The sequence below is a fragment of the Felis catus genome, chromosome B1 (genome assembly GCF_018350175.1).
Source record: "Felis catus isolate Fca126 chromosome B1, F.catus_Fca126_mat1.0, whole genome shotgun sequence".
Taxonomy (NCBI): Eukaryota; Metazoa; Chordata; class Mammalia; order Carnivora; family Felidae; genus Felis; species Felis catus.
In genome coordinates this window covers 133,743,138-133,761,650 of record NC_058371.1, presented here as the reverse complement: position 1 = coordinate 133,761,650, position 18,513 = coordinate 133,743,138, and the positions used below count along the sequence as shown (strand labels likewise).

At 36.2% G+C, this 18,513-nt stretch overlaps 1 protein-coding gene across 7 annotated transcripts in view; it reads left to right on the top strand.

Annotated features, from left to right (window-relative positions):
* Window positions 1-18,513, top strand: part of PTPN13 (protein tyrosine phosphatase non-receptor type 13) — a 229,190-nt gene that overhangs the window by 145,435 nt on the left and 65,242 nt on the right. For all 7 annotated transcript variants that reach the window (XM_045056126.1, XM_045056128.1, XM_045056127.1 and 4 more), the window contains 8 exons: window positions 2,726-2,948; window positions 6,184-6,258; window positions 6,389-6,563; window positions 8,564-8,717; window positions 9,223-9,361; window positions 10,741-10,893; window positions 13,784-13,966; window positions 16,682-16,844. In XM_045056126.1, the coding sequence (XP_044912061.1) occupies window positions 2,726-2,948; window positions 6,184-6,258; window positions 6,389-6,563; window positions 8,564-8,717; window positions 9,223-9,361; window positions 10,741-10,893; window positions 13,784-13,966; window positions 16,682-16,844 (1,265 nt within the window). The remainder of the gene's footprint in view (window positions 1-2,725; window positions 2,949-6,183; window positions 6,259-6,388; window positions 6,564-8,563; window positions 8,718-9,222; window positions 9,362-10,740; window positions 10,894-13,783; window positions 13,967-16,681; window positions 16,845-18,513) is intronic.

Sequence of the window (18,513 nt, the reverse complement as noted above, 5' to 3'; positions counted from 1 at the left end):
AGAATTTTAAGCAGGCTCCAACACCCAGCATGAGCCTGACACGTGGGGCTCCATCTCACAACCATGAGATCATGACCTCTGCCGAAATCAACAGTTGAATGCTTAACCACTGAGCCACCCAGGTGCCCCAATAATAAAATTTTTTTCTCATTAAAAAATTCATTAAAAAAAAAAAGAGAGAAGGCAGGCTAAAAGGATAGAGAGTGCAGGGGTGTGATGTCCAAGTTCTATTTTACATAGGTTGGGCAATTAGAGAAGTCCTCTCCAAAGGGTTACATTTGAAGAGAAAACTATTTTAAGAGACAGTGTGAACTATGCAGATATCAGGAGGCAGAGGGTTCCTTCCAGACAAAAGAAATTACAAAAGTAGAGGCCTTGAGGAAGCAGAGGTATGGGAGATGTGTTGCATGTTAGACTATTAGAGGAATACAGGAAGGACAGTGTGGGTGCAGCAGGATGAGTGAAGGGGGCAGAGTGGGTGGTAACCAGGACCTAAATCATGTCAGACCTCAGAAACTTAGGTGAATACTTTCGATGTTATTCTAAGTTTAATGGGATGCCATTGGATGGCTTGAAAACCTAGATCTAATTTACATTTTAATGGGATTACTCTATTTTGTTCTGTGAAGAACAGATTAAAACAAGAGACCAGTTAGGCAGTGATAGTAGTACAGCACAGACAGTATGTTGGTGATAGAGAAGACTCAGATATAGATATTTTCAAGGTTCTGCCTACAGGATTTGCTACTCAATTGGACATGGGATTTGCAAGATAGAGGAATCAAGAATGATTCCCAGTTGTGTTGTAAGCAACCAGTTTGAAAAAAGGTTCGACATGGGGGAAAAATATCAAGAATCTGGTTTGAGACATATTAACCTAAGGATGGATATTAACATCCAAGTAAAACACTCACGTAGGCAAATAGAATTAGAATTCAGAGGAGAGACTGGGTTATAGGAAAATGTAAAGTAATTAAGGCCATGTAATTAGATGAGATCATGTAGGTATGGAGTATATATGGAGACTTGGAAAATCTGGAGGGCTGAGGGCTGTTATAGTCTAACACTAGATTATAAACAAAGGAGGAGCCAGCAAAAGAGACTAAGGAGGAAGAGCCACTAAAGTAGAAGGAGAATAAAAAGAGCATGGACTTCCCAATGGGAAATGTTTTAAGAATTGGAAGGACTAAGCAACTATATCTTTTGGCACTTAGAAGTCAAGTAAAATGAAAATTGATAACTATCTTTTGGCTTTGACAGCAGAGGTCAGTCATTTTTGTGAACAGCTTTGGTGGAATAGTAGGGACTAAAACCATTGGTTTGAGTCTAAGAGACGGGGAGATGAAGTAGAGATAAAGCTTAAATAATTTGAAGAGATTTACTCTAAAAGACAGCAGGAAAAAAAAAAATGGGATAGAGTCCAAAAGGGGTTGTAGAACCAAAGGAGGATTTTCTGTTCTGAGTAGGAAATAGTATATCATTTTTGTATACTAATGAAAATAACATAGTGTACAATGTATGTGAGGGGATAATTGCAGGAGCAAAGTCTTTGAGTAGGAGAGGGGGTGGAATTTTATGCACAGTAGAGGTATTGGGCCCATGTGAGTGTGCAGGAGATCCATCGTTGTAACAGAAGAGAAGGCAGAATACATGGACGTAGATGTGGAAAGTTTGGTGGTAGAAGGTTGAGGAAGTTATTTCCTGATTGCTTCTTATTTCACCAAGACAACTGGGGAAAGGTCATCAGTAGAGAAGGAGAGAGTATTTGAGCTTTGAAAAGAAAAGGGAAGGAAGAAGATATAAAATAGTTCTCTAAGAAAATGAGTTACCAGGCAGTGCTGAGAGCCCAATGAGATCAGTCAGCATGGTTCTGCAGTTTCAGGAGAGTTGAGATTGTTTGCAAAGGGGTGATTTTAATAATGGGCTTTGGAATTCAAGCAGGATAAGGGCAAAGAGACAACAGAAAGTGATGGAGTCAATGAATTATTTGAAGAAGGGTATTCGAAGTAGTGAGCTAAAAAGAAAAAGAAAAAAGACAAAAAAAGAAGGGATTATATAGAGAGGCCATTGGAGGATAGAAATAGACAGTTATTGTTTATAGGCAGCATGACCATGGGAGTAGATGGCTGGCAGAAGTGGAGGAGGCCAGAGTGCTGGAGGACTCCTCAGTCTATGTGACACCACCTTAAATGATGACAGGAGCACTGGTGGAGAAGAGGACTGAGTCAGGCACTTAAATCTTTAATGAATAAGGGAGTGTTGATCAATAGGACAATAAATATCTACAGCAAAGCAGAGCAGTGGATTGAGTGATTTCATAGCATGTACTTCAGGGAGGCTGGGGGCTATTGTAGGTCAACAAGGGTCAGGAAGCTGATACAAGAATTAAGGGGAATCTCTATCCCATCTCCAGGCCCAGTGGTACATACAGGACTCTAAGAATAAAACAGCCCCATCTGAAGAGAATTGCAGTGGAAGCAGTGTTCAGAGGATGCTAGAATGTTCAGAGAAGAGGTGGAACATATAGATCTATCCAGTGAAAATGGGACAGCATACTATATCGATACATTAAAAAAGTAGGATTGAAATGTTACTGCACGGGTTCTTCTGAGATGACAAAATAAAATCTGTGTAAATTCTTGATATCTTACTTAACATGTTTTTTTTCCTTGATTAGACTTAAAATAATTATTTTCTTCCCAACCCTTTTCTCTTTTCTATATAGTAGACAATATGAAACACCCCTTGAAGGCAACTTAATTAATCAAGAGATTATGCTAAAACGGCAAGAAGAAGAAATGATGCAGCTGCAAGCCAGAATGGCCCTTAGACAGTCTCGGTTGAGCCTGTATCCAGGAGACACAATCAAAGCCTCTATGCTTGACATCAGCAGGGATCCCTTAAGAGAAATGGCCCTTGAAACAGCCATGACCCAAAGAAAACTGAGGGTAAGTTAATTCTCAGATTACTGCATTTAAACTTGGTCTTACAGGCTCTTAAAAATTGAGAACAAACTGAGGGTTGATGGGGGGTGGGAGGGAGTGGTGGGTGGGTGATGGGTATTTAAGAGGGCATTTTTTGGGATGAGCACTGGGTATTGTATGGAAATCAATTTGACAATAAATTTCATTTAAAAAAATAAAATTAAATAAAATTAAATAAATAAATAAATAAATAAATAAATAAATAAATAAATAAATAAATAAAATTTATGGAAAAAAATTAAAAAATAAACTTGGTCTCACAGGGAAATATTATGCAAAATACTTTTTAAATTCTATAGGTGTCCTAAAGTTGCCTGTAGATGAAATTGAAATCCCATATTAATCTATTAGTGTTAAATATCATATTGGTTGATATTAAATATTTAGCTGTTTTCATGATTTCATTTTTAGAATAACATTAAATGGATTTATAATAACTGTGTATTTTAAAAGTATATTCATGATCCTTAAAGTCACCTAGATTTATTCAGCAATGTAGGAGATTATCTTTTAATATTAAGAAATTTATTATCCCACAAACCAAGATCAGGAACAGAGAACTAAATGTTGGTTCAGAAGCTCAAGAATGTTATCAAGTGCATTCAACCTTTCTGCTCTGCCATTTTCAGAATTTTGATAGCAATTTATTTTGTAGTCAAAAGATGACCACATTAGCTCCAAGTATCATATCTTTATATTACAATATTCAAAGACAAAAGGAACAAATCTGCATCTTGTATCAGTGGAGGATTTTTTAAATGTTCAGTTAGTTTATATTTTTCTTTCAACATATGTCCTATATAATTTTATAAACATAAGCTCAAAATGAACAATTCTCTCATGTAAAATATCTTGAACATTTAACATTTTCTATAATATTATTGTTAATGGTTGTAAAATACTCCATTATGTGCCTTTATCATATACGGTGATTTCTTCAATCAGTTTCCAGTTATTGGACATGAAAAATATTTCTAATTTGTTGTTGTTGCTATTGTAAGCAACGCTCTGATGAACATCCCTTTAGCTAAATCTTTGCACGTAATTTCCTCCAAATAGAATAGCCAAGTCAAAGGCCAACACCTTTTAGGACATTTGATATGTATTGTCGAATTGCCCCTCAAAAAGTTTGTACCAATTTATGCTTCCTGTGATCATGCCTTTTCGCGATATTCTTACCTACTCTGGATACTGTCATTTTTTTATCATCATAAATTTGATAGGTGAGGCAGTATCTTTTTTTGTATTGTTCCTTCACAAATAACTCTTCAAACATGAAATAAATAGTAGTAAAAGTAATAAAATCTAGAGTGAATTTTTTCTTTTTAGCTCTGCACAAAGTGTGTTACCCCATTCTGTTTTGTTTTTTGTTGCTTGTTTCAAAGAATTGTCTTAAAAGCACATTTGTATGCCCTAGAGTTGAGAGAATTCAAATTTCTGTCATAGTTTTCTAAGGAGAAGAAATAGTATTGGGTAAAAATTGCATTGAACCACACATTCGAAGACTTGGTTTCTATTGCTAATAATGCTGTTAAATGACTTTAGGTCAATTTTTAAACCAGTTTGTGCCTTTCTCTTGCTAATTTTTAGAATGTGGAATTGGGTCATACTTTATAAGATATTGTCCAATTTTAAAGTTATTAGATTCTAATAAAACATAACTGAATTTATTTTAAGCTGAAAGGAAGAAACTCAATGAGGTCTCATCAATTTATGATTAGAACCAATACCTTTGTCAAAAGTAAGCACTAGGCAGAATATTGTACAATTTAGTTGGGTCTCCAATAATTAAAGGCATGCATAAAGCATAAAGAGCATATATATATATATATATATATATATATATATGCATATATAGAGCATAAAGAGCACACACACACGTATATATATATATATATATACATACATATATACGTGTATATACACGTATACATACATATATACGTGTGTGTGTGTGTGTGTGTGTGTGTGTGTGTGTGTGTATGCACAGTTCTAATGCAGAACTGTGGCTCACTAGAGATTCATAAATGGTATTCTTTCCCTTTAATTTTTTTCTGTTACTTTTGGTACAGACACACTTTAACTTGTTTATATACTGTTGCCTTAGTTGATCTGTATTAGATTCTGTGTTTCCCACGGCAGACCATTTTCATCTTTTCCTGCTCTATTTCTATTCTCGTTTAAAATGTGGCCTACCAATTGGTTCGTTGAGTATTAACAGGCACTTAATGTTAAAGTTTTACTTAAATGGTATCTGTCACATGTTCCACACTTGGTTAATTGGATAGAATTCCCACACCATGAAACCAAAGAAGAAACCCAAAAAAAAAAAAAAAAAAAAAAAAAAAAAAAAACAATAAAAAAAAAAAAAAACAATAAAACTCTGGTAACCTTCATTAGTGCAAACACATGCATGTGCATTAACGCGAGCACACACGCATGCACACACGCCACCTGTTGTCTTTGGCCTCAAGATAGCCCTTGTCCATTTGGACATAAGCTTTCAGTCTATTCTGAATCCTGCTCCCATCTAGAGTTTAAATTATTTCCTCAACCAGTTATCCACTCTTGGCAAAACTTCTAGATATACAAGAGGTAAAGGAAAAGACTAGATTAAAAAGCAGTAAATGCAGTGTGTGGACTCCACTTTTGTCTCCCCCATCTCCCCCATCTTCTGAGACAATGTTTTCTCACTAGAGGCAGCAGTTGGGGACAAAGACTGATGCCTTAATATCCCTAGTTGTCACTATTTAGACAAAAAGAAAAAAGACACAGTGTCACAGTGTTCCAAAAACATGATTACGAATAGATACGTATATTTTGTAATTACAAAGTACATGTTGTCCTTTAACTGTGATTTGTTTTAGAATACCTTAAATATCACTCTCCAAAACAAATGAAACTGTGTTCAATCACTTGACACATTAGCAGTACTAAACCGAATCCTTATCATGAACTTGATAACTGTATTACATCGGTAATTAAGACTACCACTGTGTTTGAGCATCTGAGTTTATCTAAAGGCCAAAAAAAGAAAAACTTATAAAACAGTATGAAGCAAGGCTTTACATTTGACATCACTGTCGAAGATGAAACTGAGGAAGAACTTCTGTTTATATTATTATTGTATTATTTTCCCTTTAAGGAAAGCACTAGAGTAAATGGTAAATACTGTTCATTCTACCTATGTGATTTGCAGAATTTCTTTGGCCCCGAGTTTGTGAAAATGACGATTGAACCCTTTATATCTTTGGATTTGCCACGATCTATCCTTGTAAGTAATAAAACCAATTTGTGTCACTCTTAGTATTTTCCGTAATGACTGCTTTAAAAAACAGTTAAAATTCTTATAATATTCATTTTAATAGATGTCCTTCCTTTTTTTTTTTTTTTTTCAATTGTAGACCAAGAAAGGGAAGAATGAAGATAACCGAAGAAAAGTAAACATAATGCTTCTGAGTGGGCAGAGACTGGAACTGACTTGTGATACCAAAACTATATGTAAAGATGTGTTTGATATGGTTGTGGCCCACATTGGCTTAGTGGAACATCATTTGTTTGCTTTAGCTACCCTCAGAGGTACCAAGATATTTTAAGTTCAGGGTGTAGTATAGAAACTTGGCAACAAGCTGACTTCCATACCTGTTATTGCCCAACTTGTTTTGGGAAATATTAACTACATGAACATGTCAGCATTGAGAAGTAGGAGTTAGGAACTCCCTTCTCCTAATTAGGTTCACTGTTTTAATAGCTGTGTCTTGTAGCGTCTTCTATACCTGACCATGAAGATTTTCCTTTAGCTCTCACTATACAAAAGTGGATTTTAATTATTCTGTTTTGGGGACCATTATATATGTCAATTGCCTACATATGTACTCTAGAAATTAAGTATCCTGCTAATCTGAATTTGAATATATAGCAGGATCCTGTTTCTGAATCCCCACCCACATCAACTTCTTCAGCCTACTATCCAAAAAGAAATATACAGTGTCTTTTTTAAATGTTTTCAGTACATGACTGCAAATGAGTCATTTTACATATTTTTTAAGCTTTATGTGCACTGAACTTTGAAACATTCACAGTGGGCTCAGAGCACAGCTTCAGTAGAAACCACTCCTATTGGGTCGTCTGGGTGGCTCAGTCTTGAGCATCCAGCTTCGGCTCAGGTTGTGATCTCACAGTTCATGAGTTCAAGCCCCACAGTAGAGCTCGCTGCTATCAGTATGGAGCCTGCTTTGGATCCTCTGTCCCCGCGGCGCCCCCTCTGCTCCTCCCCTGCTTGCACTCTCTCTCTCTCTCAAAAAATAAAACATTTAGGGGTGCCTGGGTAGCTCATTCGGTTAAGCATCCAACTCTTGGTTTTGGCTCAGGTCATGATCTCACAGTTTCATGGGTTCGAGCCCCTCATCCTGCTCTGCACTGATGGTGCAGAGCCTGCTTGGAATTCTCTCTCTCTCTCTCTCTCTCTCTCGCTCTCGCTCTCGCTCTCTCTGCCCCTCCCCCACTCACACTGTGTTTCTCAAAATAAATAAACTTAATTTTTAAAAAAAATTTTTTTAAAAAGAAACCATTCCTATTTATCAGTTCGAATTTCCATAGCTGCTGCTTGCTTTGGAGTTGGGCTTTAATAAATGCTTCTTTAATAAATCATTATATTTATAAGTCACTCTTTAATATTTTAGATTCCTATTTACCTCAAAATTTCACTTAGCTTAGACAACAGAGTACTATAAATTACAATTAAGGATCAAATTATCCTGAAACCCTACAAGATCAGGATAATGTCTTCTTTGTCACAAAAGAAATGTTTTCTTCAACTTAGTTTTTGAATTCTTGTTTCTTAAAAACTAATAATTCACTTGGTAGAGTCATCAATAAATATTCAATTAGTGCCTATTAATGTTCTGTCACTTTACTAGTTGTAATTTTGGACTAATCAGGTGACACCATTCACATGAATAATTAATCAGAATTTCTATTTATAATACATTAATTTCTTAAACATTCTGGACAAGTCAGATTTTATTGAATAATTTTTACTTGGAAAATCAATAATATTTAAATGAATTAAAAATAGAAATAAAATGAGTATTGTTTCTCCTAGGTTTCGGTTGGAAGCTCAATAATAATAAATAATAGCTAATATTTATTGAATGCCTACCATATGCCACGTGTTTTACCAAGTGGTTTATATACGTTAGGTCATTTGTTCCCTACAGCAATGCTAGAAAGCAGGAATTTGCACTATCCTGATTTTACAGACAAGAAAATTGATGTCTAGAAAGGTTAAATAATTTATTGAGCGTCCCGCAGATAGTAAATGATGTAGTGGTGTTGAATCCAGTTCAGTCTGCCCATAGAGCCCTCATTCTTACAAGACAGAGCCCGAGCATCTTGCCCCCATCCACATGGAGTGCTTCAGAGTTCCTTGCCGTACTCCTTAGAAATCCGGTTTTATTCTCGTGTGAAACTGTCTCGTGCAAGTCTGATAAAAAAGGAAAAAAAAAAAAACCTGACGGAATCAGAAGAAAACATTAAAGTATTTTATTATATCTGAATGTTTTCTCTTTCTGTTTTAGATAATGAATATTTCTTTGTTGATCCTGATTTAAAATTAACCAAAGTGGCCCCAGAGGGATGGAAAGAAGAACCAAAGAAAAAGAGCAAAGCCACTGTTAACTTTACTTTGTTTTTCCGGATTAAATTTTTCATGGATGATGTTACTCTCATACAGTGAGTACACAAGAGTTTCTGTCTTTCTCTTTTTGGTGCCTAGTCTTTTGACCATTTAGTTTACTTCTACTGAATTATTTGATTCTGACCAATGATAATGTTGTTATCATAAAAGGAATATTTCCTTCAACATAGTTTATTAAATTCTTGTGCCTTAAAAGCTAAATAACAGGGGCACCTGGGTGTCTCAGTTAGTTAAGCGTCTGGCTCTTGATTTTGGCTCGGGTCATGATCTTATGGTCATGAGATCGAGCCCCTTGTTGGGCTCCATGCTCACAGCACAGCCTGCTTGGGATTCTCTCTCTCCCTGTCTCTCTGCCCTTCACCTGCTCATGCACACTCTCTCTCTCCCTCTCTCTCTCTGTCCCCAAATAAATAAATAAACATTTTTTAAAAAAGCTTAATAATAAACCATCTTGGGAACTAAATTTATAGGCCAATAATAAAAACCACCTTAGACTCAAGATAAAGTTTACATGTTTTCTGCATGCATTTGTTGTTCTAGACATACTCTGACCTGTCATCAGTATTATCTTCAGCTCCGAAAGGATATCTTGGAGGAGAGGGTGCACTGTGATGATGAGACTTCTTTATTGCTGGCATCCTTGGCTCTCCAGGCTGAGTATGGAGATTATCAACCAGAGGTAGGATTTGCTTTTCTCCAGGGCTACCTTTTTATTAATACTTTTATCCTCAACATAATTAAGAACTGAACCTAGTTCATGTGTTTGCTATTTAGATCTGGAGATTTTTAAGGCTAGTTTGGTACCTCAAAGTGACCAGGTTCCCTGCATACATTTGTATATAAAATCATACAGCATAGGGGCGCCTGGATGGCTCAGTCGGTTAAGTGTCTGACTTCGGCTCAGGTCATGATCTCACAGTTTGTGGGTTCCAGCCCCACATCAGGCTCTGTGCCTGGAGCCTGCTTCGATTCTGTGTCTTCCTCTCTCTCTGCCCCTCCCCTGTTCACACTCTGTCTCTCTCTCTCAAAAATAAACACAAAAAATTTTTTTTAAAAATCATACATTGTAGCTTTCCTTTTTTTTTTTTTTTTTTTCTCCTATGTAAAATTTCCTGTTTCACAGTTTCAGGATATCTTCTCCCAATTTCTAATTAATAGATACTAGGCACAGGGGTTACCAGCCTAATCTAGATCTAAAGGGTCTTCTGCCTTCCACACGGATCCATGCAGCGATAGCCTGAGAACCTGACTGAGCTCACAGTGCAGAGAACAGATGTTCATGGCCAATTATTCCAGAAAAAAGTGGATCTCAGAGGAAGCAAGGGCAAGAGTCTGCCACTCGAGTAGCATCCTTCATAACATTAACCCTGACTGTAGTAACATTTGCCCCTTGTTGTCTGTCTCCTTAAGCTTGCTAATCAGGTCAATCATTTTACCTCACAATGAAAGACAAAGATTGATGCATTCCCTCTAAAACTCCTCAGGGAGAAGTCTAAATAAAAGTGTCTTACCTCAGGACGCCTGGGTGGCTCCATCCTTTGGGCGTCTGACTTCGGTTCAGGTCATGATCTCACAGATCACGAGTTTGAGCTCCATGTTGGGCTCTGTGCTGACAGCTCAGAGCCTAGAACCAGCTTCAGATTCAATCTCTGACTCTCTGCACCTCCCTGCTCTCTCTCTTTCTCACTCTCTCTCAAAATATAAACAAAAACAAAAAAAAAATTTTTTTTTTTTTGGTGTCTTACCTCTCAGTTTAGGCAAAAACTTTAAGATAGGACGAAGAAGGCAAACAGAATTGCTTATAAAAACATTCTCTTGGGGCACCTGGGTGGCTCAGTTGGTTAGGTAACCAACTTCAGCTCAGGTCATGATCTCACAGTTTGTGAGTTTGAGCCCCACATCGGGCTCTGTGCTGAAAGCTTAGAGCCTAGAGCCTGCTTCAGATTCTGTGTCTCCCCCTCTCTCTACCCCTCCCCTGTTCATGCTCTGTGTCTCTGTCTCTCTCTATCTCTCAATAATAAATAAATGTTAAAAAAAAATTTTTTTTTTAATTTCCAGGTTCATGGTGTGTCTTATTTTAGACTAGAACATTATTTGCCTCCCAGAGTGATGGAGAAACTTGATTTATCCTATGTTAAAGAAGAGTTACCCAAATTACATAATACCTATGTGGGAGCTTCTGAAAAAGAGACAGAGTTAGAATTTTTAAAGGTAAGTATGTAAGATTACAAATGATAAACTTTGTATCTTTTTCAAAGTAAGCAAGAAATATTGGAGGGCATATATCTAAAAGCTCATTTGCCAATAACTGGATACTATTCATTATCTCATGTCACTTATTCCTGACTAAAACCATGATATTTTAGTTATCTTGTAAAAGAGAGAACTGAAGCTCAAAGAGGAAATGTAATGTCCCCAAGTCGATGGCTGGTATGTAGGGTGCAACAGTGATTTGAACCCATATCTATCTGGCTATGGATTCTTTGCTTTTATTCCATTCCATACTCAAAACACATTATAAACATATCAAGAAGCATTATAAAGTAACAACTGAATTTTGTGACCGACAGGATATAGGATTCGAGTTCATATTGATTCTAAAATTACTGGTTTTTTTTTCTTAAAAGGCTTAAAATTCAATTATATCTTCTAAAAATGGTCTTTCAACTAACATCTAATAATTCACATAATGGAAGGGGGCCAGAAAAAACTGACTTATGGTTCTAGTTCTGCCACCAGCTTTCTTTGAGACCTCAGACAAATAGTGCGTTTGTGATCAGGAAAGATAGTACTATGTTAACTTCCAATAAGAATAACAAGTATAGTATTCTGTTGAAAAGAGAAACTTTCAGAACATTCTCCTGGTTCACCTCCCTAGCGTGTAACAGTACTCCTTCCATTTGCTGCTCCTTATTGGAGGGAGCCAAGTTTCCCAGCCCTAGAAGTGTCTATGAAAGGGTTTCACTCACAGACTTACACCAGCTTTAATCTAGAGTTTATGGTATGAAAGACAAGGTGGTTTGTTTTGTTTGAGTCAACATTTAAAGGCATTAAATTACATAGTTATATTTCCCCTTGGTCATTACATTTTTATACTTGTAGGACATAAATATCAAATTCTGTCATTTTTTATTAGCAAAGGTAGAAAGCAGATTAGCACAGTGGTAAGAATTTGTATGGGGATTTCTAGTCAGAGAGTCTTGCACTTGAGTTCTTGTTTCAACCAGCTGTGTGAACTTGGACAATCTGTTTAACCTTTCTGAGCATTAGCTTTCTCTGTGTAAGTAGTGTGCATAATGCATCAGTAGGTTGCCCTACTCCTAATAATGTATACTGTTACTCTGTTCTCTTTAACTTCAGCATCTTTCTTCTAACCTGAGGTTTTTTAAATCTCATTAATACACCTTTCTAAAGTTACACTTCTGCTATATATTGCATTACCTTTGAAAAACTTTTATCTTTCTGCAAAAATGCTTTATTGAGGCATAATTGACATACAATAAAATTCATAACTTTTGAGTGTTCAGTAAATTTTGAGAAATATATATAGTTTGAGAAATATATATATACCACCATCTGTATAATCATGATGAAGAACAAGGATTAGCAAACTGTGGCTTGCTTATTTTGTAAATAAAGTTTTATCAGAACTTGGCCGTGCTCATTTGTTTCCATATTGCCTATCTGCTTTCACACTACAACAGCAGAGTTGAGTAGTTACAGCAGAAATCATATGACGCCTCCCCCAAAAGCCTAAAGTATTTACTATCTGGCCCTTTATATTTTTTTTAATTATTTATTTAAGTAATCTCTACACTCAGGATGGGGTTGAACTCACACCCCTGAGATCAAGAATCATATGATATGCTCTTTGGACTGAGCCAGGCAGGTGCCCCATATCTGGCCCTTCAAAGAAAAGGTTTTACCCACCCCTGATATAACTCATTTCCAATACCAAAAAGTGTCTTCATGTCCCTTTACAGTCAGTCCACTTCCCCCACCCCCACCGCAGCCCTTGGCAACTACTGATCTGCTTTCTATCACCATAGTTTTTTCTTGTCTAGAATTTCATATAAAGAATTATATATTATGTAGTCTTCTGTATCTGGCTCTTCTCACTTAGAATAATACTTCTGAGATTCATCCATAGTATGGTGTGTATCAGTAAGGTTTTTTTCTTTTCTTTCTTTCCTTTTTTTTTTTTATTGCTGGGTAGTTTTCCTTTGTACTACACTTTCATCAGTTGATGGATATAGAGCTGCTATAAACTTTCAAATACACATTTTTATGTGAACATATGGTTTATATTTCTTCTGAGTAACTACCTAGTAGTAGGGTTGCTGGGATCTATGGTAAGTATATGTTTAACTTTATAAGAAACTGTCAAATGTTCTAAGGTGGTTGTCCAACTTCATAGTATTACCAGCAGTGTGTGAAATTTCTAGTTGTTCCGCATCCTCAAAATTCTTGGTATGTTCAGTCCTTTACACTTTAACTATTGAAATAGGTAAGTAATGGTATATCGTTGTGGTTTTAATTTATATTTCCCTAATTACTTTCATGTTGAGCATCTTTTCATTATTTGCCATTCATATATCTTTTTTGTTGAAGTGTCTAATAAAATATTTTGCCCCTTTTTGTATCTGGTTAAGTGTCTCCTTATCGCTGAGAAGTACCTGTTTTTTCAATATATTCTGGATGCAGTTGCTTTGTATATATATCTCCTAGTCGGTGGCTTGCCTTTATATTTTATCATTGACTTTTGAAGAGTAAAATTTTCAGTTTACCAATTCTTCCTTCTAAGATTCATGTTTTTTATGTCCCATTAAAGATATCTTTGTCAAACCCACACCCACAAAGATTTTCTAAGCTTTACACTTTAGCTGCTATATTTAGGTCTGTGATCCATTTGGGGTTAATTTTCATATACTGGGTATAGTAAGGGTCAAGATTCATTTTCTTGCATGTGAATATCTATTTGATTCAGCACATTTGTTGAAAAAACTGTTCTTTCCATGTTAAACTAGGATGGTACAACTTCTGTATCTGTATGCCACCCTTTACTAAGGTGCATTGCTATGGTGTGCTATTGTTCCCACAGGTCTGTCAAAGGCTGACAGAATATGGAGTTCATTTTCATCGAGTGCACCCTGAGAAAAAGTCACAAACTGGAATATTGCTTGGAGTCTGTTCTAAAGGTGTCCTTGTGTTTGAGGTTCACAATGGAGTTCGCACATTGGTCCTTCGCTTTCCATGGAGGGAAACCAAGAAGATTTCTTTTTCCGTATGTCCATTTTAACCCTTTTTCATTAAATTTTAAAATAGGTGTTGTCAATTTCAAATGTAACATATTAGTTGATTTTCCTTAAGTAAACTCTACATCCTTCTATTCAGTAGGGCTAATACATTTTAATACTATTTACTCTCCTTTCTTAATTGTAGGAAGTATTATTAGGATTTTATTTGGTTTTAGTTTTCTCAGGAAGTAATTTTTAAAAGAATAGTATACATTCCTAGCTGGTTACATGCTCAGTTAACTTTAGTTAAATTACAACCAAGTTGACTTTTCTGTTAATTCAGAACTTATTCTAGCATACTAACTTCTCACATGGAGAAGCTCCTCTAATATATTTAAAATAAATAATTACTTTAACCCTAGTAAATTTTATCTAGCTCAATGTTGGGTCCATCACAACAACTGTTTTTGAACCTTAGCAGTCCAGAAATGTATTGGATTTTATGAACTAAAGGACTTTTTTTTTTTTTAATGTCCCAGGACTTTCTGCAGATTTAAGTTTTAGTGTATACTTCCTGTGATGATAACACTTTTAGAATATCATGTTTATGAAAGATAGTGAGCTGTAAAGGCATATTTTGATTTTGGAAATTGTTGTGGAGTATCTGAACATTGAAATGCAATTGGGAAGCCCCAGAGATGAATCAAAAATTATGTTGAGGTATTTGTTTTCCTAATGGTATTCCGGGTCCACTGACATCTCGAATTCATACTTGGGATGAAATAGGGTCTCACTAGTACAAGGGTTATAAGGATACCAGTCTCAAAGTCCCAACTCACTCTGGTTAATCTTCAACCTAGAGACCTTTTGAAATCAGTTCTAGACTTGACGGTTAGCTGGTTGGTTTTCTGTGAAACTCTGAGATACACTAAGATTACCAGATAATAATGTGTTCTCTCAGGAAAGCCCAGACATTCTCATGTTCCCAAGATAGTCAAGACCAGGAAATTACCAGGGTATAATGTACATTCCCCAATGGAAATGCTGGCAGCACAAATATCTGGAGGAAACCTTAGATTAATTAAATACAAATCTAATTTTGACCAGTTTAGAAAAGGCAACAAATCAAATAAATTGTCTAGCATATAGCTCTCTGTTGTTTGCCAAGCTATCACACCAGCCCCACTATATATAGAACTGGCTGTGATTAGCTCATATTTAAAGATCTCCAGTAATAGAGAATAGACCACATTCCCAAGCAGACTGATCCTTGTGTTTAGCAAAACTTGTTTATCCTAAAGTTCCTTCTCCAACACAGAGCTCTCTTTTTAACCCTCCTTTTTTTTCCCCACTAGCCTCTGGGGAGCTGGAAAAGTCACCCTTTGCCCTTCTCATCTCTCACAATTGAATTCCCTGGGGCACATTTCTTGTCCAGTCTATCAGTAAACACTTAGAATCAATTATTTTTATGATTTGTTTGAAACCTGTAACTATTTGAATAGTTACTAGGTGTATCACTGATAGTCAAGATACTAATTTGGTGCTACTGTGTCTTTAACTACCCTTTAATACTCCCTGGTTTCCTTTTTTTAACAAAGAGAGAACAGGGTCCCAGAGATTTCATTGGCAACACATCCAGCTAGAATTTAATGATCTCATTTTGTTCTTATTGCATTGATTACATATTTTTAATAGCTAGACTCTATTTATGGCAAGTGGTACTAGTTTTCTATTTATAGCTGTGATACAAAGCTTAAATGAATTTATGTAAATAAGCAAAGTCAATTTTAAAATTTATGAATAAACAAGACCAGAAATTATGAAGAAGCCACCTGCATGATTGAAGTTTGAGTAATACTCTGTTATTGTGTCATTTGTTAGCCTTACCAAATTTGACTTTTCCATGCCTGCTTTTCCATTTGAAGACAAGGGACATGAATAGGGAAAATAATTTGCACAGTAGAAGCAACCAAGAGCTAGAGTAGAGTCTAACTGGACATAAGCAATTCTCCAGAGACACTATTCTTAGATCCCTGGCATGCTGAATGTTAATCTTTTAAGATATACGGATCACCTGCAAGCCTCACCACAGAGGTTGCAACATTTCAGATGCCCTCTTAAGCAGGAGACATCATTTTTCAAGAAATATATGAGAGATAACACTAATTGGTGGTTCTCCTGTTTCCCCTGAATTTGAATGCAAGAATCACTCTAACTCTAAATATCGATTTATTTTCTCTCTCATCCCAGCAGCCATGTTACCCAGTGCCTCTCCATTCCCACATGTTAGCTTCTCCCAATTTCCATCCCAGCCTACAGGCCACCAAGATTCTTCTTGGTAGAATCACAGCTCTTATATATTAATAAATCAATTTTTGCCGAACTTCATTTTCTTACCCAAGGAGAACATATTTCCGTGACGTCTTTTTCAAACAGCTTTGGTATTTGTCAACATTGTAGTAAACTCAAAATGTTAATAATCTCACTAAGGGTAATTTTTCCCTTGCCAATAGCCAGTACACTGTCTGATCTAGGCTACAATTTCTGAAAGTGACAAATAATATTAATTTCATTTATTTCCTGAATCTGTAATAATAACAGGGTTATATTTTTCCATATTTATGTTAGAGGCAGGTCAAGGAATACTCCTGCCTCGTGGGAAATAAAAATAATATCTCTACTTATTAATTGCTGTTTACAGAATTTAGTCATAAGGTGATAGGAAAACATCCTAATTATTAATACCCCTGATTACATTGCAGAAAAAGAAAATCACCTTGCAGAACACATCAGATGGAATAAAACATGCCTTCCAGACAGACAACAGTAAGGTGTGCCAGTACCTGCTGCATTTGTGCTCTTCCCAGCACAAGTTCCAGCTGCAGATGCGAGCAAGACAGAGCAACCAAGATGCCCAAGATATGGGTAAGGACAAGCAAATTGGGTCAGATGATCAGGATATGTGCTTGATTTTTGCCACAAATTTTAAAAGAATTTCCATTTTGAGGATGAAAGTTAGACTAAGTCAAGTTTATAAAGGTGCCACAGATGAAGCCAAGATTTCAACTTCATGTTCATTTTGAAAACAGTGACCCAAAACTGTCAGGTAGTACCTGTTGAAATGTTTATTTTGTGCTTATCATTAGGCTAACTGATGTAAGTATTACATTTGGGTCACAGTCGCTACCCATAGTAAAGTTACGTGCTATTTGGGAAGGTAAGACCAACATACACGAAACAATAGTACACAATAGAGGGTCAAGGTTTTAATAACAGATTACATCATACAGACTACATGATCTACACTGTAAGAACAGAGGGAGGTCAGAGGCCAGAATACTCCAGTGGTGGCAATGGAACTGGAATTTGAAGGACAAAAATAAGTAGGTTAAAGATAAATGGCAGGGCTTTCCAGGTGAGGGAAAAAACCTGGGAAACAGGGCAGGGAGCAGGGGGAGTATGCACCCAGGACAGTGAAGTGACATACCATAACAGTTAAGGGTGGCAGATTTCCCACGTGTTAGTTTTACTTGAGTGTGTCCTTCTTCAGAGACTGAGATCAATAACCACCATACACAGTGTAAATGCTCAGGAGAGTGGTTTCAGTTCCTTTTGAAAAGGAACCATCAGAAGGAACTAGTTCAGCTCTGAAAAAAATATCTCTGTCAGAAATGAAATATTGAAAGCTTACTCTGTAAGACCACATGTACAGATTAAAGTTACACAAAACCTAGTTGTGCATAGTAAATTCTTATAGTTTTCTGTGAAATATTCTGAAGAATTTGATTTTTAAATTTAATGGAATGGCACTGGTGACCTTGTGCGGCAGAGAGAGTCCTATAAATCCTGTATCCAAACTTTCTCATATCCTGAAACCCTACAAAAAGTGTGTTCCCTATAGGATCAGACTGGGGTGATGGCAGCCTATGTATAGATGTTTCTCAGCCTTTCAGAGCCAAGACAGTAGGGGCTGTATGCTTATTAAAAATGAAGATTCCAAAAACCTACCTGAAACTTGGTGAATCATCATATTTGGGTGTTGGGTCTCTGGAATCTGCATTTTAACAGGCTTTCCTCAGTAATGATTTTTATGCATGCTAAAATATGGTGATTACTGCTGTAATGTAATCTAATTATTCCTTTTCTTTCCCTACTTTGCTCTGCTAGAAAAATTGTATGCTCTTACATATTTTACAAGTGCAGTGAAATATCAAACTTGTTAGAGCTATCAGTTTTCCTACCTGGACTAATATTCTATTCAATACAAACAAAAATTGAACAGTTGAAGGTTGCACCATTACAGATGTGGTATAATGTGCTGTAATGAAAAAAATCTGAAGACAAAACTACAAAGTTAGCCCTCATCCTCCACATTCCTTATACTGAAAAACAATATAGTATAGGAGTTAAGAGCATGAACTGTGGAGCCAGACCGCCAGCATACAAACCTCACTCCATTACTTACAAGCTCTGAAGCCTTGGGCAGGCACTTAAACTCTCTGCCTTAGTTCCCTGTCTGTAAAGTGATTATCATAATGGTAATACCTACATCATGAGGTTGTTGTAAAGATGAAACGAATTCATACATGTAAGT